This window comes from Trachurus japonicus, chromosome 22, assembly GCF_045865225.1.
Source record: "Trachurus japonicus isolate A0001 chromosome 22, Traja_1.0".
Lineage (NCBI taxonomy): Eukaryota > Metazoa > Chordata > Actinopteri > Carangiformes > Carangidae > Trachurus > Trachurus japonicus.
In genome coordinates this window covers 9162792-9186648 of record NC_140928.1, presented here as the reverse complement: position 1 = coordinate 9186648, position 23857 = coordinate 9162792, and the positions used below count along the sequence as shown (strand labels likewise).

At 41.5% G+C, this 23857-nt stretch overlaps 1 protein-coding gene across 2 annotated transcripts in view; it reads right to left on the bottom strand.

The window, feature by feature from the left end:
* Nucleotides 1-23857, bottom strand: part of slc25a21 (solute carrier family 25 member 21) — an 85837-nt gene that overhangs the window by 7205 nt on the left and 54775 nt on the right. For both annotated transcript variants that reach the window (XM_085766783.1, XM_085766785.1), the window contains exons 2-5: nucleotides 20843-20891; nucleotides 9026-9109; nucleotides 2023-2089; nucleotides 1248-1307 (exon numbers count right to left, since the gene is read on the bottom strand). In XM_085766783.1, the coding sequence (XP_085622909.1) occupies nucleotides 1248-1307; nucleotides 2023-2089; nucleotides 9026-9109; nucleotides 20843-20891 (260 nt within the window). The remainder of the gene's footprint in view (nucleotides 1-1247; nucleotides 1308-2022; nucleotides 2090-9025; nucleotides 9110-20842; nucleotides 20892-23857) is intronic.

Sequence of the window (23857 nt, the reverse complement as noted above, 5' to 3'; positions counted from 1 at the left end):
CCACAAGTTGGTCAATTGATCTGTACGTTGTGAGCAGAACAGCTGCAGGTTTTGGCTGAGTAAAATGGCATAAACATGTGCAGAGTGAGTTAACGTAATCTAAAAGATTAATAAAAACACAGGGTGTTTGCCCAGCTTTAAGTCTACACTTCAATCTTATAGTTATTGTGTCACATCTAATCCAGTGTGATGGAATAAATATCTAAAAAAAAATTCCCCCCCATATTTACAGTACAGTCTGCACTCCAGTAAAACTTTATTTGTATTAGCTCATAATGTTTAAAAAGATTACATTTGAATGTCTTAGTTATATACAGTCATTTTTTTTACTCCTTTCAAATTCTGTTTGTACTAATCACCATTTATTCTCTCACACTGTGAGCCAGTAAAATCAAAACAAAACAAAGCCTCTGTAATAAACATGGCTCCAGACGAGCTGCCAGTTACACTGGCTTCACACAAAGCCGGACCAACCCAGACATCTTCGAACTTCTGTTATGTGGCTGCACTATTGTGTGGAAAGAAGCTTATGTGGGGTCAGGCCAAGACATGAGGTCATAAGCCAAGATGACCAGCTGATCTCCTAGAGCGCCAACTACAGACCCAATCAATGCTATTAATTAAATTATTAAAGCTACAGCTCTACAACATAATTACAATGTTGCATGGTTAGCTCTGACTGATCAGAGAGGAGGGGTTCATCTTTAAAACTATGCAACAGATGCTAAATTCCACACAAATGTTATTAAAAGTTCGGTCATGGAATATTAGTCACCTTTATTATACCAACTATGATATACTTAAATGTGTTAGTCATCAGGGATGTTGCCATATGTGCTTAACGCCTGAAAAAATAGTTATTCCAGGCCTCCTTTACCTAATCCCCACTTAAATTTTTTCTTTTTATGCTTTCTAATGTGGGATGACCTTTATTTAAGGGAGTTAAGCTACCTTGAAGTCACTTTTATATTTGTCACAATAATAAACTCTCGCAAAAGTCCAATACAAAAATGTAAAGAAAAAAAAACTCTAAATGTGATACTGTACCAGGAGTGAAAACCGTTTTACATTTGCATTAATTCATTTGACATGTAAAATTATTCTTGGCATTTGTCTCCGTTTAATCAGCCTATGGCAACAGAGCTGAAATGTTGATTTTTCAAAGTTCTTCCTCGTCCCATGTGTGCGTATGTTTATTTTACAGGTAAGAGTGTATTCAGGTGTTCCTGTGTGTGAGACAGACTTACCAAGCCAGGAGACAAAGGGGTGAAACTCAGCAACTTCTTGTATTGCTCAAAGGTGAAGAACTGCAGAGGAGACAGCAGGATAAATGAGCTGCCAATGTATTCATAAGCTGACATGCATTACGCACCAAAGTCGATGTTAAAAGCACCTACCTTAAAAACTCAAGGAGCGCAAACTTCGGTGAGAATTGTATCAAATCAACTAACACATGAAAATAAAGCAGTATTTTAAATTTTAGACCTCAATCTCTGATAAAAGCAAAAAGCGCAGTCTCAAAAGGAGACACATCACCTGATTTGTTTATCTAAGCGAAGGGCAAAATGCCAACAGAGGTGTTTTAATCGGAGCTTTAATTTGCTTTAATTCTTCGCCCCAGACATTTCTCATCATCAGCCAGCTTTGTTCACTGTGTGCGTGATTACCCCATCTTCTCAGTGTGAGTGCTTATTTTCAAAAGTTCACACATCCTCGTCTCCAGCATCTCATTACATAGCAGCTTCATACCAGGCATCAGGCCCCCTCTGCGCCACGACACACAAAAGGCTGGGCTCGGGGAACGGCTTGCTGTAGATGCTTGTACGTCAATATTTGGTAGGCTGACAGAGCAAACAGCAGTGGATGAGAACATGGGAGAGACGTGGCGGCGGGCGTCATGTGTTTAATCAACATGTGTTTACCATGTCAGAGCAACTGCGGTTGGAGTGGTTTTTAGCAGTGGAGCGGTTTACAGTGAAACCAGAGACCGAGCACTGCGTCGAACATCCTGCGTCATCTCACCTTGACTGCCCTCTTTGGTGTCTCGGCCACAATCGGAGGTAGGATCCCCTTGTAGAAGCCAAAGATGCTGTAGAGAGAGAAAAATACATGTTTAACACACTTATTTAAAGTCAAATATGCCATACAATATCTAGTTATGATTGTCCAGCTGAGGAGATTGACTGCTCTTCTTTGTCATACGTGATGGTAATAAAATATCTTTGTGTTATGGGCTGGACAAAATAAATTGAAGATGACAAAAAAGCAATCCCTTCCCCATAAATTTACTTAAGTTTTTGTTTTCTATTGATAAAATTAAAGGTTGTGTAGATTAACTGTGTGCATTACACAACATTAGGCAAGCATCAAACTCATCATAATGTATGAAAATGAATGGAGGACATTGACTAAAGTGTTAAATATACTTTATTTGTAGTTAAATTGCACTTTCATGATGTTGGAGGACTGACAAGAGACAGATAAAAGAAGGTAATGACTGTGCAGCAGAGGCTAATTTATTTGGACTTTCAAGTTCCTAAAGTGTACCAAGCTCCAAAAAACTAGAAACTACATTTCCCATCATGCAACCAGCAGAATCTTTGAAGAAAATTACTGCCTGCTTAAAAAAACAAAAACAAAACAAAACATAACATAGGCACGGCACACCTTTAGTTAGTTTCAATTAGTTTCCTTTAAGAGCTAGCTGGAAAAACAGTTATGACAGCGTGTGTGTTATTCCCTCAGACAAGACAAAGCTCCTTCAACAGAGAGAATTAAGTGGCCTTTTCCTTTAAGGAGCTTAAATTTGTCCACATCCCTTTAACGTGGCATATTATGGTTAATGCATCAATCCAGTCTTTAACAACACTGACTATAGACAGCATGACTAATACCAAGCACACAAAATGGAAGCAGAAAGTACTGTACTTTGCTGCTGTTTGGCAGAGTTACTACCAAGATATATTTTCAAACCACAAACCTTGGTAAACATTCTCCGCAGGAACTGGTGGAGGAAATGATTTAAGAGTTTATTTCAGCAGTTGATATACTGGATGTTTCAAAAGACGGTAGCTGTATAATTTTAGTCAATTTGGTAGTTTGCCTTTGCTCAATCATACGTCCAGCCCTGATTTACAGCATACTTGACGGCAGGAAAAATAATAAAATGATACAGTGAGTTATGTGTATAGAGATGTATGCCTACATTTAACACAAGCTGTATTTTGTTAGAAATCAATTTTAGGGAGTATATGAAAGAGTAAATGGTTAGTTTGGTCCCTCTTTAATGTGCCTGTTAAAAGACATCATTTGATGTTTCTAAATTGTACATAAATGTCCAAATGATCTCCTTTTGAAGTGCTCTGAATCTTAACCACTTTAAACAGTATAATTTACCTTAAATGAATCACTTATTAACCTTGAACAAACATTTTATGGCTACATTTTATTTTTCCATATAAAGATCTGTTTTTTCACTAATTCAGGCAAAGAAGGGAAATGTTACAAGAGAGAGTCATGAATTACAACTACTGCATGCCCAGTCTTTCATGTATACACGTAAGAAGATAGTAGAACGATGTCCGTTTTGCAGTGATGGCACAAAGCATGTTTCGTATACATTCAGAAGTGCACACACATGCGTTTCCCTCATTCCTCAATTTAGTGAAAACATGGGTGGAATAGCCCATTGGTTTGAACTTGTGTAGTTTACACTAACAGGACCGGGCAGATACTGTCGACGATTCTACGATTAAAAGAAAATTATGGAACGACTAAAATCTTTCCCAAAACCCCACCTACCTGCAATATTATCCACCAATGAGGAACAATGGAAAAACTTGTATTTGTGGTTTAGGGCCCAGGTGTGAAACACAGCAGGTCTCTAGCACCACGTACTAATGAGTCATTAGCTGTTGTGTTGATAACAAACTGTTACTAGCAACATCAAAATACTTTTCCTCTGCTCTCATTCTTAAATGTTCTTTTACAGAGTTTGCCACAAATTTGAACAACAGGAAGGAGTAAACACAACATCATCATCATCATCATCATCATCATCATCTTCTCACTCTGTAGCTGATATAAATAGCCCAGCCAATATAGGGATCATTTACAACATTACCTCCACCTGTGTTCGTTTTTATACCCTGTACTGATCATACAGTAGCTAAATATAAACCATAAATACCATTTATAACGGAATAAGTTTGATAAACTGTGCAACAGTGATAAAAATCTGAAACATTATCATGTTGACACCGAGTTCTGAGAAAACAAATTGAAACAAAGTGTCTGTTTATTTCTAATGGAGCTTGTGAATCTAACCAATATGTGAACAGTCAACAATCCTGTTTCTATAACAAGATTATTTTTTTTGTTCGTTTTTTTATGCCATCACCACATTTTTTAATTTCCCACACTTGATTTCTGCATTACATTTCTTCCTTATGATGAACATGGCTACTGCAGTTGGTCATAAGTCAGCTCGAACATTGTACACTGCACTATGCTGCTAATGAAAATACTCACTAAAGCACCAAATGTGGATTCATCTGTGGCTGAACATGGCTCTTGTTATGAAAATAATATACATCATCAGTATGAGTGAATGGGTTTCAGACAGGGAGCTACAGTCATAGTTGGGAAGCTGGATATTATTAAGAGGCAGACAAAAACAATTTTGATTTCTAGTTTTAGAGTTAACAATAATAAAAACATATATTATCACAAGCCTCATCTTTTAAGCCATTAAAACAATTCAAAACAATAAAAGTTAAGAGGAAAAGTGGCAGAAACGTATACATTTCTCTGTAAACATGCACAGGACCAGTACAGTGAAGGCACTGCAAACATAACTATGGCTTATGGGGCAAAACAGAGCAACCAACAACTAAGCTGCTTGCAGGTGACCTGGAGAAACAGTGCATATTGATATTACACACAGGTCTGGACAAAGGGGACAATATGGCGTGACCAACTGTATCCTGTGAACAGTGGCACCTGCTCTGTTTTGGCAACATGCTCTACATGTCAACAGAGATGATCTTGCTTGATTGGATCCAAGAGTAAATATTTCTGCTGCTGGTACACATTTCCACTGAACGTAACCCGAGACAGACAGGCCATTAATCCTGCAGAGTGGCATCTGTCCAAAAATTTGCAATGAACCACAACCCATTATCAAAACACTTGTCATCGGGTGACAGGGAAGACCAATTTCTCCAACAACTCATGTTACACAAGTGGTATAACCTGACGCACCAAAAACTTTATTACACAGAACCAGCTTGGGGTTTAGCTGGAAACTGAAGCACAAGCACAAGCAGATGAGTCATTGGATCAAATACACTGTATCATAGGATGTAGTAGGAACGTGCCTTAGAGGAAAGCAACAAAACGAGCTGCAGTTTGAGAAGTTTAGAGGGCTAGTTAGCATATTAGCAGAAGATTCTTGCAGTCTTTGTCAGGAGGATTTGTGTATAAAAAGTATGAATGTCAAAACAATCACTTTTCTGTGGCTGCAAACAATCCCTCCCTCTTAGGACACCGACTGGTTCGAAAAACTGCAATTCGGGCACAAATGAGTAGCTTGGACATCAAAGATCGTTTCTCTTTTGGAGACATCCAGCTGCCTTGCAAGGTTACAACTGGTGCCGGGAGCCAAAAATGAATCCCTCATACCTTTTGTGTAAACAAGTTATTTCAGTGGGACGGAAGGCCCCTCCCTCTGCTCTCTTTGTCAATGCAAATGGTGGCCATAGATTTCCCGGGTGTGGTCAAGCTGAGGAGCCACCAGGTAATGAAAGAGAAGTGAAATTTGTTACAGAACAAATATGGCCTCCAGTGAGTGCCATTCATTTGAATCCTAATTTGATTCTCAATGTAAAGTACACACTAAGTCCCTTTTTGGCTTTCCTAAACAAATTGCCTTCTGACACGAGTGAGTGTGTCTGTGTGTGTGTCCAGAGTGTGTTTGTGTGTGTGTGATTTGTCTTTCATTTTCATAAACCTTTCCTTTTTTAACAGCCTCCATCCATCTGGTGCGGAGAGTATCCCTGACAGATCTACGCAGACACATTTGATTAAACAAACTGGTCAATAATTTCAATCAGACAAAAAGTCTGGCTTATTAGTGGAAATGTATAAATACATCAATACAACAGATCATTTACAAAATGTTATAGATTTACAGTCTGTAGCAGATGTCTGTGCCAATATTCACAGCAGTGCCACAAGGAAATCCTTGAGAAATATGAGCTTGTTCATGCAGGAAACTTTTCAACATGTAAACAACCGGCATGCTTCATCTGCAAATATTTGCACTTTCCCAGTGTCTACTGTAACCTTGACATTGTCACTAAGTCATCAGGTAGTATCACTACTGGCCAGGTCTCACTGGATAAAAGAACAACACACAAGTGCCTCAACTTTATGCATAACATATAATATTACATACTAATTATAACAGACTAAATATTGTTATTCACAAGCTGCTAACACAGAGTCTCATTTATTAACTTTGTGGAAGCTGTACTGGGATTGATGACTGATAAATATCTTTATATGCTATACAATATTGCATTACTTCATGTTTTGGGTCATCAAATGATAATTTGTTTGTACATTTTCTTTTTTTTAATTTCGTACAATCTCTAACATTAAATAGTAAATTGTAATACTTTGAACTTTGACCTAAATATGACTCACAACTGGGGACTGTTTTCTAGAGTATTCAAAATCAATCAAACAGGCACAAAATAAAGAATAAAAGTGACGTTTTGAGGTATACAAGTGTTAGATTGTTTGCTGAAAGACATATGAGAGGACTGATACCAACTCTTGTTTCTGCACGTTGATTAACAAGCTCACACCGAGTGACTGAACCGACTGGAAAACAGTGGGAAACAGCTAACCTGGCTCTGTTCAAAGACGCAGAACAACATCCACCTACCAGCACCTCCGAAGCTCACTAATTAACACGATATGTCTCGTCTATTTAATCTGGACAAATCCAAGGTGTAAAATAGAAGGCAAAGGGGGGGTTGTTCCACAATGTCGAACTATTCCTTTAACCAGATTGTTGCTCATATGAACCATGCCTGTTTCACTACAACAGAACATATGTAATCTGGTGGATACGGCTATCTGCACTTCTTCACACTTCCATGAATGTATATATATTTTGCATGGGTGGTCCCAGCTGGAGTCAGCCCCCACTCCCGCCAATCCTGCAGTGTAAGTTCAAGGCATTAGTCATTGATCTACTGTACGAAGGCCAGTGCACTCTGCTGTAATGCATGGACCCTTTTAATAATCCCGTGGCCGTTCTTTGGGTCTCGACCCAGCCTCTGGATACCACACTGGTAAAGAATGCTCGAGAATAGAGTCTTTTTGTTTGCCTCCAGACGGAAACACTTAACACATGCTCACGCTGCTGCACCCACATGCAACAGAAAAAAGGGCCTGTAAGGCAATATACAACCAAGTGTTGGTGAGCATAGTTCACACTGTCACACACTTATGAGCACAGCTACAAGATGTAATGCTAGATTTTCTAGATTTAATAACAACATAATTTAAATTTGTTTTTGCAGAAAAAAATATCTTAGCAGCAAACGTTTTGACATGTATCTTACGACTATATAAAAAAAAGTACAGTGTGTAGGTCTGGTTATTGTCTCTAGGCTTTAGAGGGACTAAAAGATGAGATCCTACATGTGCACATTTTCATGTCTTTCCTCAGTTTAATCACCGCGCTTGAACTGAGAGCTCAGGTTTCCTCCCTCATCGCCTCAGAGAGAATGAGGCCTGGTGTTAGCTCGGTCCTGCCATCAGCTGACGGGAGATGTTTATTTTTAATAATAATTGTACAACAGTGGGGCCTAACACTATTTGTATAAATTTTAACTAAGTGGTTTGGCCTGGAGGCAATCCTCAATGTGCTACTGGGGAGTGATTACAGCCTCAGCAAAAATATACTGTTAGTGATAATTGTTCAACACGAAAAGTGAATCTTCCGTCTGTGGGGACTCTCTGACACAGCCTGCGGTTCTTTGGCATGAGTCTACAGTCATAGCTGTCTTATTTTATGGCATAGATGCTGTGTATTTTGGCAATCGTTTTATTGTGACTAAAATTCATACTAATCCCAAAGGACACACCCGAAAAGCATGCAGGCAAACAGGCGTTCAATTTCAAGTGTGTGTAGGTGTGTGTGAGGTGAAGAGGGCACAGCTACTGTGGCAGGATGGCTGTGCCTGTTGAGCTACAGCCAACAGAGGATTTCCAACTGTCCCTAGTCGGCCTCTCACCGTGCGCTCACTCACACCTAGCAGCAGATCAACTTTATATCCGCTGTAAAGCTGTCGACTCGCCGTAAACAGAGCGAGTGGCAACCACTTTCTCCTACGCCTGCACTGTCTCACAGTCCTGTCACTCGGCAGGCAGAGGAGGAGGGACCGCAGCAGGATCACTGTCTATAGTTAGTTTAGAAAGTTTTGTATTTAGCTTCTAAAGCAAAAGCAGCTACATTCCTGTCCCCTGTAAATTAAGGCATGTTTAGTGGCTTGCTGCAGGATTTTTCTGTAGGCTGTTGACAGACACATCGGCTGTCTTTTAGCAACCACCACCTTCAGCTTTCTGACACCACTACCTTAGCTCTTAGTAAAATCTAAATGAAAAAAAAAAAATTTAAAACATTAAATAGCCCACTATATACGCTAAAGTTAAGCAAATAAGTTGAACTAATTTACTGTGTGAAGAATAATTCTGCATGTATAAATGCATGGTAGTTGATGTACTTTTTGTTGTTTGACACTAAGCTTGAACTTCCTCACCATCATCATATTTTATATCCATCGTCTTTGCAAATACGCGTTCTGCAAATTAATTAAAGTGTTTAGAATGGAAATAAATGTGTTTTTGTATTGCTACTTCAACATGAAGCCTCCTGCCACCTGAATAAGGAAAAAGAAACTATTTCTTTCCTGCCTGTTGTTGTCAACAACTGTTGTGGATGACCTACCCCTCATTGCGGAAGATGGTCCGGAAGCAGTCACCCAGGCTCTTGTAGCTGTTGGGGTCTCCGTTTCCCCTCTGGATCTGGAATCTGCAATGACAAAGTTCTCATTAAAGCTTATATTAGTATAAACAGTACACACTCCAGAGCTACTTTCAATCTAGTCTATTAAGCATTTTTTACAGATACAACAAAACCCTTCAGTTTATGGTCTCCGTTGTCTGCGTAAATTACACTGCGACACCTGTGAGTAAAGTGGACACAGAACAAACCTGATCTTTATCATAAGTGCGCTCATTTCTCTTCTTAATTTCCCTCCCTCCCTTTCATCCGTCTTTTTTCCACCTCTGCTATAACGAGAGGCTCCTTCCACTAGGTCCCCCCCAGCGCAGGGGAGAACTCAAACATTTATTTAACCCAACCGATCCAATTAGCCACCCAACTCCCCAGGATCAGGTCTTTTGCAGAAGGCTTTTCAGCTGCTAACATGCTAGTAAGCCAATTGTAACAGCTCTTCAGTTACGTGTAAATTTTTAATATGATGGAGCCGGTCGAAGGACTTTTTGTTGTATAGCAAACATGCTGGTACCTCCCTAATAAAGGCTGGTGAGCTGTGTGTAAATCTTTTACATGAGAGACTAGTTGGGGGAGAAAGAATGAATATAAATTGTGCCTGTTAGAGATAAAGAGTTTCAGGTATTGGTAGGCTGAGGGGTTAAAAAGAGATCTAATTGTATACCGCCAAATGGCTTGGACGCAGATTCTGAACTTCAAAAACAATGTTAAACTAAGTAGCATGGTAAGACAGCTGTGCAGTTATTATACACCTGATAATGACTAAACACTGATCAAACATGACAGTTTTAAAAAAACGAATTTCTTTTTTACAAACTGAGAGGAAGCAGAGGTAGAAACAGAGACAGAGGTGAAGAGTAGGAGGTAACGGGACAAGAGAAAGATTCCCTCCTCATATGGCTTCAACTGCCACGGTCACAAGGTCAGCAGTAAGTCGTCCATGCGGGTGCCTGATGGGGCCATAAAGAGCCCCCAGGCTCCAGTGGAGGGGGGGTTTAGTGGGGTGAGCGGCCTTTCATATCGCTAACAGATTAACATCTTAGAGGGGTGTCCCTCAAATCCTATTTGGTGGATTCCCAAATAGCTTGTAACCCGTTCCTGAAAACCAGTTAAAACAGCATAATAAATAGATGTCTGACACCATATTAAAGAGAAGAAGAAAAGAACGACTCCAGGTATGAGGGGTTGGTGGAATAAAGGGTACAGAGAGAGGGAAGGGGGGGGGGGGGCAAAGACCCGGAAGATTTAAGACTACTGGGACTTGTAAACAAATTCAAATCTGGCTTAATTAAAGGCATATGACGCTGGGGTCAAGGATGGTAGAGACCCAGACCCAAGTCTTCTCTTGTCTCCTTTGCTCTGCCGGCCCCGACCCGAACCAGTCCTGAGAGAGAGAGGGGTTGCCAATGCTGTGGTCCAGTTCCAGCCCCCTGACTCCACTTGTGACCCCAGGGTCACCTCATTTCCTCATGGCCCTCTCCTACCCTGCCATAAAAGCCAGGGACCAAACAGCAAGGCCCAGGGAGTGGGAGATAATAGGGAGGACCAGAAGAACTTGTGGCAGCAGGGGAACCATCAGGCCCCTGGCTAGGAAGCTGCTAATCTTGCTTTTCACAGCAACCAACAGTGGAAAATAAGACTCAAGGCATCCTGGTTAAATGTCCTATTTTAGAGGATTTATACAGACAAAAAGCTCTAGTTTCTCTTCATAAGACCTCAGTGAATACGGAGATATACTGGTTGAATAAAGAAGAGCAAAAGATAGTCCTCATGGCTCTGGCAGATTCACTTGGCCTTGGAGTCAGCCATGCGGATCGTAAACTCTGCAGACAGAAGACCCAAGGAAAACCCTGGGGCTTCTTTAAAACATACCACTTGGAGCATTTTGTTGAATCGTCAGCCAAAAATATACAGAGTACACTCAGAGGTGATGAGATCTGTGAGTTCATCAAGACTCCCCTCTCTTCTCTTCTTACCCTACCTCCTTCTCTCTGTGTTTGAGCTTTACAGGCCTTGAGCTGCCCAGGTGAGGGTGAAGGCAAGGGCAGGTTGGTGCTTCTGTGAGCGAGACAAGCACTCTGGGGTAAATAATCCCGAAGAACTCGTCCACCTGACCTCCATTGCCTATAAAAGTACAAATTCTAGGCGTCCACAGAGAAGTCAAAAAGGTAAATGAGGGCGGAGTGGCTGGCTCGAGCCCCATTCTTTGTATTTTTATGGACGGGAGCGCAGTGTTTGAGGGCCTTGCAAGGCCGTGTCCGCTCCCAGACCCCAGTGGTAATGGGCTCGAACTGGGGACCAACAAGACGGGCTGTCACCCCAGAGAGACGAGATGTTGAGGTGAGGCTCATTAATGATGGTGTTAAAAAAATGCCTATGGGAAGGTGTAGGGAGGGTTATTAGGTTGATCAAAAGGCAGAGGCTTGATGGGCTTACTTTTAAAAGGGGTAGGCCAAGCTTTTTAGGAGATCTCTTAAAAATATGCCCTATTAAATGAGGGGTATTCCCTCAGTGGCACTTAAAGCATGGCAATTTTGATGACTTACTTGGTTTAAAATTTAGGGTCTAATAGGGGCCGATATGAAATCATATTTATAGCTGTTCAGACAGACTGGCATATAAATTAACACCCAATATAGGTAAGTAATGACCTAATCTACAATGGGTAGATGTCTTTAGCTACACAACACAAGAGCTTTGGATCTTTGGATACAGTTCATCCCAAACCAGCTTCAATGCCTTAAGTCTGGAGACTGTGCTGAAGCTATTATCTTGCAGTGGGATGAACCCCTGACCAACCAGTCCATCTTCCTTTTCAACAAAAGTTGGGGCGCATTTAGGTATTGCTTGATCCCTGAATAAAAAATAAGGATATTACCACCTTTGGATGATTCAAGGCGATTCGCTGTATTTGAACTGCTGATATTTCCAATAAAACCTGAAAAAAATGTGGGTGTCCGAAAACCTATAGTGTACATTATACTGCAATATTTCACATTGTGCAATTTCCCCCAAGTATGAAAGATATGATTTATGTGTGTTGCTGTGTATTTGGATTGGTTGCTACAGTGAGAGCCTTGATCTGCTCATGCCTTCCCTGCTGGAATGCCAAGTGCTTCAACAAAAAGGAGAGGCACAAAATATGATTGAAGAAGGAGAAGAACTGAATCACCAGGGGGGAGGGATAAAAGTTGAGCAATTTCTCATGTTAGATCTGAAGTGAATAAGACAATCCAGAGGGCAAAATAAAGGGGAAATCTATTTTTTACAGCTAGACAGTTAATTTTAATGAGCAGGATCATAAAAATGGTAAGAGTCCATTGCATTGGTACATGAGGTTAAGAGCTCTTTTCCGACCTAAACGCTCAAGCATGGCAAATGCGGTCGATTGTGACCTTAGCCATGCAATTGTGCTTTAGGGTCAAAGACTGTAACCAAAAGTAAAAGGGTCCTGCTATTGACAATAGTAGTGACTAGCTCTTATAGAATAAAAAGTGTGTTCGTTGAATAAAGAGTATAAAAGAAGAAAATGATGTGTGACGTCCAGCACTGATCCTACCTTTATTTAGTTGGGATATACTCCCAATTTTTTGATGACTAGCTTTTGCTCCAAGAGTGTCTGAACTTATTCTAATAAAGTGTTTGAATGTGGCAGGAAGACGCCAATAAAGACAGACCTTTGGATAGTGGAATAGGAAAATAGAGCCTAGGACAAGAAGATGCAAGATGCGAAAAGAGGGGAAGTGATAAACCTTTGGTGCTTGTGACACCGCAGGCTCCTAGAGTTTGATCTGGACCAGGCCCGGATGGCTTTTAGCAGCACCAAACAGCTCCTGGACTTGGTATAGCCCAGGTTAAAGAACAAGCTTTGGTGTGGATAAAGGAGAAAAAGTAACTCTGGCTGTTAAAAGGGCTACGACATCCTTCTGTCATTCTGGATTCTTTCTCACGCCGATAAAACTGACTCCTCTGATTCCCTATGGTGATGTTAGACCAGTTTGCCGGTCCAGATGTCTGCTCATATACTGTGACCTCTGTGACCCAAGATCAGGCTGTGTTACCGTGGAAGAGCAGGAAAGGAGCTGCATAAAACAGCACGAGGACAGGCTAGGAAGGTCCAGGCCAAAACTGAGACTCAGATGTTTTGAGCATTACAAACTTCTAGTTGACTGATAGATCACTCTATATGTTAGAGTGGACTGCAGCAAATTTAGAAAGCCACTAATGCTGAAGTGGAGCAGATAGGTGGAAAAAATGAGCAGCCTTACTGACATTTCCAGTAAGTGGTTGCATAACAGAAAGGATTTCTTGGGTGTTTAAACCGGGGTCTCTTAACCTCTGCCAAATGCTGTTAACTGAAATTATGGTGCTAATGCTAGAGCAGTAGTTTTAATTACAGCATGATAAAATAGTAAAAAAAAAAATCTTTTGCAGTGGTTCTTCAAATAGTCCACATCAATTTTATAAAAAATAATTTTTCTGCAGGCCCGAGAGAGCTTTTCTTTAACAGCAGCCAAGCTAGATTGATGCACAGTTTGACTGAGAGAAACATGGAAATCCATGGCTGGATGAAATGCAGAAAAACACAAGCCGTGGCAGATGATGGCAGTGCATGCAAGCTAGGTTAGGATTACCTGGTGATAGACTGGTTCAGGCAAGCAACAGTAACAGACACTTTGATGTGAGGAAATGCTGTAGGATTTTGGAGACTCCCCTGACAGCAGGTAACCACTGGCTATAACACAGTGCGCTCCAGACAGAAGACAACTGCCCTGCATGCTCCCAGAGAGAAACCTGAGAGTCACTATTACCACATTGCACTGTCTTGTCTCAGCAGTGACTCAAGAGGCCAAGACGTTCTGTTGTAGGCTCCTACAGTTAAACTGATCACAGGCAGTGTGATCGGTCACATACATTGCAAAACTAAAAAGTGAACTAAAGCTATCACTACTTGTCTTTCTCACTGTAATCCCTCTTCGTTTATTTTCCTTTCATCATTTATCTGACATGTACATCTTTCTCCAGGAAACACTCCTACTTTGTTGGTATTACTAAGAATGGGGGATGAAGACTTAAGGCCAGTTATACCCACTTTAACTGGACGTCAACTAAATCCTGCACCAGTTATTTTTAAGTGCTGCACACTTCCATGAGTGACATAAAGTATTATGGATCCAGTCAGTGATGGCAGGCCTTTGAAAGTAGCAACCACGCCAAAGTTTTCAAACAAGCTGAAATGCATAAGCAGTGGACCTCATACTTTAAGGCAAAGATCAAGGAGCTACAGAGGAAGCTTAAGCGCTGCTGCCGGGTTCTTGCAATGGTCTTTGCAAATCAGCGTGAACTAGCAAACGTCTGCCATTACATGCATAACCCAGCACGTGCCTATTAAACTTTGAAATATTATGGTCTGCAGTCACGATGATTGTGGGTGGGTCTGTGTTGATGAGTGGCTCATCTGTTCTGTGGTAAACCAGAGCCAATCGCTTTCTCGTCCACCTTCCTAAATGTTTTTTTTTTTTAAAGGTGAGAAGAACAAGGAAGCCGGCAGGAGTAAACAACACCCATACTGTGAAATGGCCTCATGCAGCTACTGTGAACTTTTTTTCTCAAAGAGGTATCACATGCAGCGTTTCCTATATTCATCAGCAGCCGTCTTATGTGCTTGTTAGAGATGTGTTCACAGCGGTGAGCAAAGGAAAGCTCCTACAAGGACAAGACTGCTGTTAGTACAGTTTGTACAAATGAATTGTTGTGGAGCACGTGCACACAACACACAGTTTGGTGCAGGGACCACGCTGAGCCCTTAAGTGTCTGTACAACACTTCAAGTTCAGATGATCAAAACTGCATCGACGAAGCACTAGCTCACATGCTTAATGACTTTTTAATGAGCACAGAGTTGCAACACTGGAAACCGCCAAGCAGCTCCTGCATCCAGAGCCGTTCAACCCTCCACTGTTAGTGGCACGGTCGGTGACAATGATTTGAGTACCTCAGAAGTCATGAAAAGGTAAATACTGCCAAGAGTTGGATAGAGGCGGGCTTAAGGATGTACAGACATGCATGTGTGAGTTTTGAAAGTCAGAAAGAAAAAGATGGGGCAGCAGGGGGGCAGCACTGTGGTTGCAGCACAGTCAGGGTCTAGTGAAATCAAAGCACACAATGGCTCAACTCTGTAATTAGTGTACTGGAATGTGAACCCCTTCACTGATAATGATTACAGGTGCTCCAGTACGACACACTCACATAGACACACATACACGCATGTACATCTGCTCTTTCCGTGCACCACTATCTATAGCTCTAATTCTCTGATTTTGTAATCCATTTGTGACTGCTCGTTACAATTTCCAACATCTGTAAGTTACTGCAACATCTGTTACAACGTTAAAAGTAATGGGCAAGTTTATTTCTCTGCATTTTGTCTTTAGTAGGTTGTTGTCAGTTCAGGGTGAAAAGAACTGGATGTTGCAGTTACGTGGGGCATCTTGGGCATACGTCCCAAGCAGTGCGTGATGTATACCGTGTCAACAAAAGAGAGGCAAGAACACGTTTTTTAAATCAATGATGAACAACACAACACACTTCAGTGCTTTTAAAATCCTCGTACAGGACGGTTTGTTTTGTGGTATGATTAAGGTATGATTAAGGTGTCGGTTACAGTTAAAAGAACAACAAAGGTTAATTAAAAGTATGTCAGAGTTTATCAACTGTCATTTATGCTGGATGACGTACTAGCAATGAGACAAGCCCAAATTCTCACACCCTGTCATGCCAGAAGAAAGGCACAGTGCTCCCTGTGTTGACACTGAACAAGCTCCCGAAGTGCAAGTTTCAATTAATTAGAAGTTTCAATCTAAACAGACAATGTATCTAAGACCTAATTTGCATACAGTATATCAGGACATCACCCAAGAGATTATGACTGTTGTGAAAAGTCATTTTATTTAATCCTGCCAAATATGTTGCCCAGCCCTGCCCTTGAAAAGACTTGCTACTGAACTTTTCTTACTCATGCATGTGAACTTACGTCCGATGCACTGAATGAGTTTTGGTTATTCGCTCTGTCTTCGGCGTGTGTTTGAGTTTACGCAGTGAGTGAAGTCTTGCCCTGCAGTCTCACAATGCCAGCGGGATTAAGAACCGGCTTGACAACCGCTGACCTGCCTGCTTCTTTACAAGGAAAGATCAGCTATCAGGCTGCTGCTGCTTTGTGCCCTGCTGTTTGAGGGTTGTGTCAGGGATTCCTCCAGAAGTGCAGCGGGGTTCACCAAGCAGCTGGGGGCAAACGGAGGTGGAGGGAGGCAGCAGAGAGGAAGAGTGAAGCCTCTGGGCGGTTGTTGTCACGCGCTCCCCAAAAACACTGGACGTCATCTGTCAGAGCTCTCATCAAAGATCACTTTCAAGCCCCCCAAGTGGGACACACTTTCATGCATGCTGTGACTAAATGGAGGCAGTGTTGCCATGGATACTGCCGCAAGCAAGGGCCAGTCCCAGGTTTTTCTAATCAGCCTTGAAACAGGCTACTGGCAGCCTTAGTGGTTTGCAATGACTCTGACAGGCATGTCATACAACACAATTTACAGAATTGCATAATTCAATACAAACCTTCAAAAACACATGTTCAACAGGGATTTAAAACAAAACATTACATAATCGCTCGACAAACTACAAATTCAGAAGTAATGATAGGAGTTGCGTTGTTCATGATGTTGTCAACGCTGTTATATAATAAGGTTTATATCAGCAAAAAGATGTGGTTGATTCAACTTCAACACCAGGCCAACTATGATGGTTGCTGAAAGTCTAAAACAACAGAATGCACGGTAGAAAGAGTTAATGTTCAGCAGGAGGAGTTGAAAGTCTGGATGAAGAGTGGTGATCAGGGGAAAAAACACAACAACCAGGGATAAAGAAGCAAATCAGGATGGGAGAGCATGAAAGAGAGGAAGAGCGAGGACGTATGGGTGTAGAGGGAGAACAGAGGCGGAGGAGGAGTCACTCAGTCAAGAGTTATTGCACAAAATACATCTTTGGGGGCTTGCAAACACATTAGATCATGTGTACGCGGTGGAAACGGCAGGAAGTTCAGGATGACAGGAGAGGCTGCTCAGGCAGACGCAGACATGAGGAAGGCGTGGTTTCACTCTCGGAGCGGAAGGTAAAAGGGGGTGACGGGAAGTTTCTTTCAGATGAGCATGAGTATGTTTGCACATGCATGTGTATAAGGGTGGAGCACCGTGTAACAGGATCTCGACATGAAGGGAAATGTGGGCTCAGTGCAACTCTCTAATGAGAGGGAGAACCTGATCAGAGTCAGATGGGGTGCCCCGAGCGCACAGCCCCCTGCAGAAAGTGCCGCCCGACACCCTTTGTTACCTCCAAGTGAGCTGAGACCAGCCCATGAACCATGTAACTAGGTGGTTTCCAGGTTAATGAAAAGCTGTAACTCCGGTCCCACTGTCTCTCTCTGCTAAACTGACGACTGCCCTCCCTCCCTCCCTCCCTCCCTCCCTCCCCACACCACACCCTCTCCATCTTCACCCCAACATTCCTGCCCCTACCCATGGAGGAGGGGGAGTCGGGGTCAGGGGCAATTAACTGTTTACTTTGTGTGAAGTATGCTACATTTACATTTTGGGCTGATCATTATCCCGAGTGACTCACAATTAGCTTAATGGTTCATTTTCTGGATTCACTTTAATCTTTGGATCGGCTGTATTAAAAAAAACAAGAAACAAAGAACGAGAAACAGAACTGTCACAGTTGCAGATGTGAAGATGTATGTGGAATAAACGGACAACCTAAACTTCAAATAGCACATAAAAAACCCCATAAAGGTCCTAACTCTTCTTCAACATACCGCTCTTCATTCCCTAATGATTTAGACTATTTTGCCTTAATCCCCTTGATGACTTCAACTGAGGCTCACGCTAGTCTGCACCCTGCTGTGTCTGCATTCTCAAAGAAACTTCTCTTTAAATAGGACTCACAATAAGTAACAACAAAAGTGCTTCTTAGAGCTAAAAACAACAACTATTTAAGAGTGAATGGACAAAAACATTATATCTGTTAATATATGCATAATATGCATAATATAATGCATTTTTTAAGTGCAACTATGCTGTTTTGGACTTTGGTTCAGGTAAAACCATCCATGTCAGGAACATTTCACTATTTACTGAAGTTTTACACATCTGGACAAAAAGTGATAAATTATTTTTAAAAAATCTACAGATCAACAAACAATGAGAAGAATTGTTGATTGCAGCTCTCAGACATCTAACCTTTCAGCTTTCAACTAAATGCGACAATGCAGCCATGTGCTTATCTCAAAATGGCTGAGACAAACTTAGAAAACGTTCACCTCTTTCACAGCGATGAAAGAGGTTGTAAGTCAGTCTGATGGAAGGTGGGCTCTGCAGGAGTCCCTCAGATGTAAGATAGATGTACTTGTTAGCAAAGGTGAGTAACAGGGGTCATGGCTCGACTGGTCAGTGAGCTCGCTATGGGGAGTAAAAGCAAAACAACAAAGGCAAAAAGACACAGTGTGAATCATCTGACAAGACTTTCACTTTTAGTTCCCATGTGTATAACAACATCCAGTGTGGTCAAGTTAAATATTTTCACAATGTATGAAAGCAATTTTATCCATCACTGTTTGTAAATGATGTTCTGGTGTAATAGTTTTGTCATAATGGACTTGCTTTCATACACTGATTTTAAAATATTTCATAAGTAGTCCAAATTTTGCGCCATCCATCACGCTGAGAGTTATGCCTCACCATTTTTTCACATCTCTGGAACACAGCTATTCATTTATCTGTCAAAGCAGTCGTCTCAGAAGATGAATCATTATTTGTTTAAGGTAAAAAGTTGCCAAATGGCCCTGACAGTTTTTTTGATTCATAACATTATTTGGCTGTGGGTGGGGTGTCGTTACACTAACGGCTGCGGCTAATCCAAAATCTGAAATTTACCACCACCTACTTTCCCGCCTCATAGAGAGATGAAAAAGATAAACCTCCGTTTGGAGAATAGGTAAACATCAGCTCCTGGGCAGGTACGCACTTTGTCAGGTTTACTTTTTTAAAAAAAAGGAAAAGGGAGAAAGAAAGAAGAAGAAGAAAAAAAAACGCTCCCTTTGATTCTGACTTGGTGGAAAAAAGTAAATTTACTCCAGTTGCTGTTCAATTTGGACCGGTGGACATTAAAGCAGGAGCCGGTGCCTAATAAGAGCCATGCCAGAGAAAAGGGGAGAGAGGGAGAAAAAGAGGGAGAGAGACCCAGTGGAGGTGTGTCTGTGTCTGACTCTCGGCTCCAAGGTTTCTGCTAATAGATTTCAGCTCCCTCAGTGTCCCAATTAGCTGGTATGTATGCTTGGTTTATGAATTCATGTGTGGATATTAAGTGTGCAAACAAGTGTGTGAACATGCATGTACAATATGCACACATCTATACAGTACAAACTGTATGTTCCCGTGTGACTGTCAGTCAGAGCACACACTAACTTTCTGTTGTTAAAACACTAGTCATCTAAATGTCAATTAAAAGACACAAAGTCTGTTTCTTTTATTTTGTTCAAGACCAAAAGGAACCGATTTACACAGAGCCATTCTCAGCAGCAGGACATTTATCTGCATAAACACATGGCAACGCAAACAGAAAACACACAGATAAACCTGTCCAGTTTTAGAGCAGCTTTTACCACTTTTTAAGGAAAAGCCTTACAAAGAAAATAGTGAGTGCACTTTTAACCCTGACCCTGTGTGAGGACGGACAGGCACCGTTCAAGACTTACCTGTAATAAACCCCCATAGTTTCCACACGTGACCATAAATCACACCGTGTGCCTTCAAAGTATCAAATATCGACTAATACAACACTGCTCACCCTTGGCTTTTATCCCTGCGTTTCCTTCCCTGTGTTCTGGTGGTGGTACTTGCCTTCAAAGTGCAACCATCTCACTTTTTTAAAAGGCACACCGGGCAATTTATTTACCAAGAAACTGCTGCCGTAAATGACAGAAAAAGCAGTACAATTTACTGACAAGTAGTGAATGGGGCAGGGGGGCTCAGAACGAAGCCAGAGGTCTTGGCTGGGCCTGTGAAAGACTATAAAGCTTTAGTAGTAGCCCACGACCTGTTTATGGCTGGCTGAGACACTGTGGTGTAAGGCTCTTGATCACTCTACAGCTCAAGACTGCTGCCGCTCTTGCATAACACACAAACAGGAGACGCTAACGGAAAACAAGCCATTAAACACAGCGAGTGCACTTAGTGGCATCAGATATATTCTGCACGTCCCCGTTTCTCGCAGGAACCAAAGGCCGTAGCAAAAAAAAAAAAAAAAAGAAGAAAAAAAATGTTGATGCTTTATTCTTAAATTAAGTAATAAGGTAAAAAATCGGAATCATTTGAAAACATCAAACATCAAACATTACCATTGTGCGGGGAATGAATGGGTAAATGATGCATTTCATTTTCCACAAAATGTCTGAGGCTCTTGGCATTGGTGCCCATTTGTGTGCAGAATGAGTGCAGAGCTGGCCAGGCTCGCTGGGCTGGGAAAAAAGACGAGGTATGCGCGGAACTTCACTACACAGGCCCAAATACCCACCAAGAGGATTCATAGCAGATGTGAACTGAAATGGCTTTCTTGTAAGTGGTAGTCATAGACGACGACCATAGGTAAAGTTACACAGGAGATGAGCAAATGTACGAGTTTGTGAGCGCGTGCCGTTTACCTCGTCTTCACCACATCGAGGGGATGCATCAAGCAGATTTCCACCAGACCTGGGAAGATAAAACAGACAGGATGGGTTACTTCAATAATCATGGTCATGTACACAAATGCTAGTTCTGTTCTCGGTTTTCAGGAAGACTTCACCTGTGCAGTGTTTGTGCATTAAAGACATTAAGGACATACAGTAGCTGCGCAGCCTCCTCATAAATGTAACATGTCAGGGCTAAAAGCTGCTGTAGAGATACCACAAGGGGGCTGAGAGGGTTGTGATCGGCTGCTCGAGTTCTCTCCTGTACGTTGCTGATGCTGAGGACTTGCTGAGACTTGGTATTCTTCTATAATCTATTCAGGAACACACGTCTAGCAAAGCCACTGAAAACCTTCTGTTCACTGGCACTGTCTGCTGCTCTGTACGACTGAACAAATACAGGGAGTGCGCGTGGGAGTCGGACAATGCAAAACAGAAGTTACCCATAATTCCATTCTAAGGAGGTGCGTAAAATAAAGTGAAACCCTCAATGTGGGGATGACATAGTCCAATCCCCTCAATACAAATGTCTCTGACCAATTAACCATTCCTGTCAAACATAAATCTGGTTTCAGTTGACTGACGCAAAATTGGTAGTGGACTAATTTTTTCTGGCACACTTCTCAAAACCAGCTTCTTAAATATATAACCATTTGCTGCATGTGTCTGGTTCATATCACTGGAAATCAAATCTGCACTGTTGGTCAGACAAAGAGTATATTTAAATTGCTAGTCAATCATAAATAACTGTAAGATCAATTGATAATGAAAATAAACATTGATACACACATATGCTAATTGCTGTGCCCTCAAATTTCCTTCCAGTCACTTTATTTTCTACTCTTCCTGTTTGAGTACATAACACATATGACACCTTTGTTTGCTATACCAGTATGATTTCTCATTTAGAGCTGATAAACCTGTATTTTACTGTTTAAGCCCTGGAGGATAAGATTACAAAATGATATATGGTGTCAGGTGTGACAGGCCACGTTAAAACAATCTGATAAAAAGTTGGTAAATGTCAGTGGATTATTTTTTTCCTCTTTTTTTTAAGCTCCAAAGGTTCTGTGCAAATTCACTTGTGGCTGCAAGAAAACAGTTCTGACACACATCCAGCACCAGCCACAGAAACCTACATCGGTCCGATTATCACGCCGTCTAATTTAAACGTCACTTTCTCCAGTCCAAATCCTTGTTGTTTTGAACCGCGGCTGTCCTTTGCAAGAACATGGTCTGAATGAGCGATCCAGTGAGACTTTCCAAATTTCCTGTGAGTGACTATAATTCCCGACATTTTGAAAAGCTGCAGCCACCGACCATATCACCCATGTAAAGCCCAGTGCATCAGCATTGTGCCAGCAGGGGAATCGATGCAGCAGGGGTGATCAGTGAGGGACTCTGAGGTTTCACACACACGCTAACTACGTGCATCTGTGTTGAAAAGCCACTGCTTTGGCACGGGAGGCCTTCTGACTCAATCAGGTTTTTTCATACTCACAATTCTCACTGCATCCCTTTACTGGTGCTCTGAGGGCTTCCCTTGCAGATTCCTCTCTGTGTGTACACAGCTGCTGTGCTATATGGGCTCTTTCTAATTTGCTCAATTAAACATATTGTCTATAAAAGTGTGTGTCTTCTGGGGTTTTTCCAGGGAAGTAATTATCCAGTCAAATACCACAGAAAAAATTACTTTGTCTACAGTTGCATCTTAATGTACGGAGAAACAGAAAAAAAATAGCGAGCCAAGCTACCGGCAGGCAGGAGTCAAACAGAATTCCATGATCTGTCACGGCTCAGTTGGCCTGACTGTGGTTGTTAATGATACTGCACTGAAAAGGTAAATACAAGCCGGCATTGGACACATCATTTTCAGGGTTTTCTGTTAGTAGGCCTAAAGTCAAGATGAGTCGCATCAAATCTTTCAGCAGGTAATCAGATTACACGATGAAACCAAACCTGCCTGTCTGCTTGATCAACCTGTGCAAACACAAAGATGCTGGGAAGTGACCGAACATGCTCCAACAGGTGATCTGGGGGTAGGAGAGGTTTCGATAATACCGTCCAAACAACACACTTGGACACTTAAGTAGCACAAACAAAGACAGACAGAAAAATAAATTAAATCTTCCAAATTCCCCTAGTGCAAAGTAAAACTCTCCCGTTCAAAGCTTTTTTCAAAAGACCAACAGGCAACAACTTGAGTGTGTTTAGATCGCTGAGCAGACTGACAAGGCATTCCTCTGACTGAATCTGAGGGCTGATGAAGATTTAGTCTGTGTCTGGGTTTTGAATTCATCATTTATTTAGTCTGCCATTTTTAATCGGAGCTCAAGGACAACCATGGGCCATTAAACATGCGCTAAAACGTCTTCCTGTGGGTCAAGTGTGCACCGATCCTAGCTGTTGACTGGAAAATGTAAAGCGATGGAAAATATATGATTTACAATTAAAGATACAGAGAACATCAGCATGCTAAATAGTTTTGGATCATCATGGTGAAAGTTCAATGTTAGCGTTGCCATCATTAACAAACTATAAAACACATGAAATAATATCTCCATTAATTAGCAAACAGAGAGCGCTGCTACAGGTAACGTGTACCTGTAAATGGGCAGAGTGTCTGTGCACATCTGGGTACTTCCCTTAAAATGATTCACTCTAGATTTTGGGCCTCATCGTAAACCTCAGATTACAGGAACTCTAAAGGATACAAGTTTCCAAATGCTTCATTAACTTAAAGGTAACATTAGTTAACACTCTTTACTAGACAGTGTGTCTGCCCCACAGTGCAATTCAGATACAGTTATTAGTTCAGTATGTCTGCATGTTCAAATATCAGGCTGTCAGCATTCAGTGTCTGAAGTGAACTGTAGGCCACTGTATCTTTGAGATGTTAATGTCATTTAGCAATGCACGCCGTGTTGTTCACTCCAAGATGGCAGTTGCAGAAGGATGAAGTGATGACAAGTGCAAATGTAAAACCAG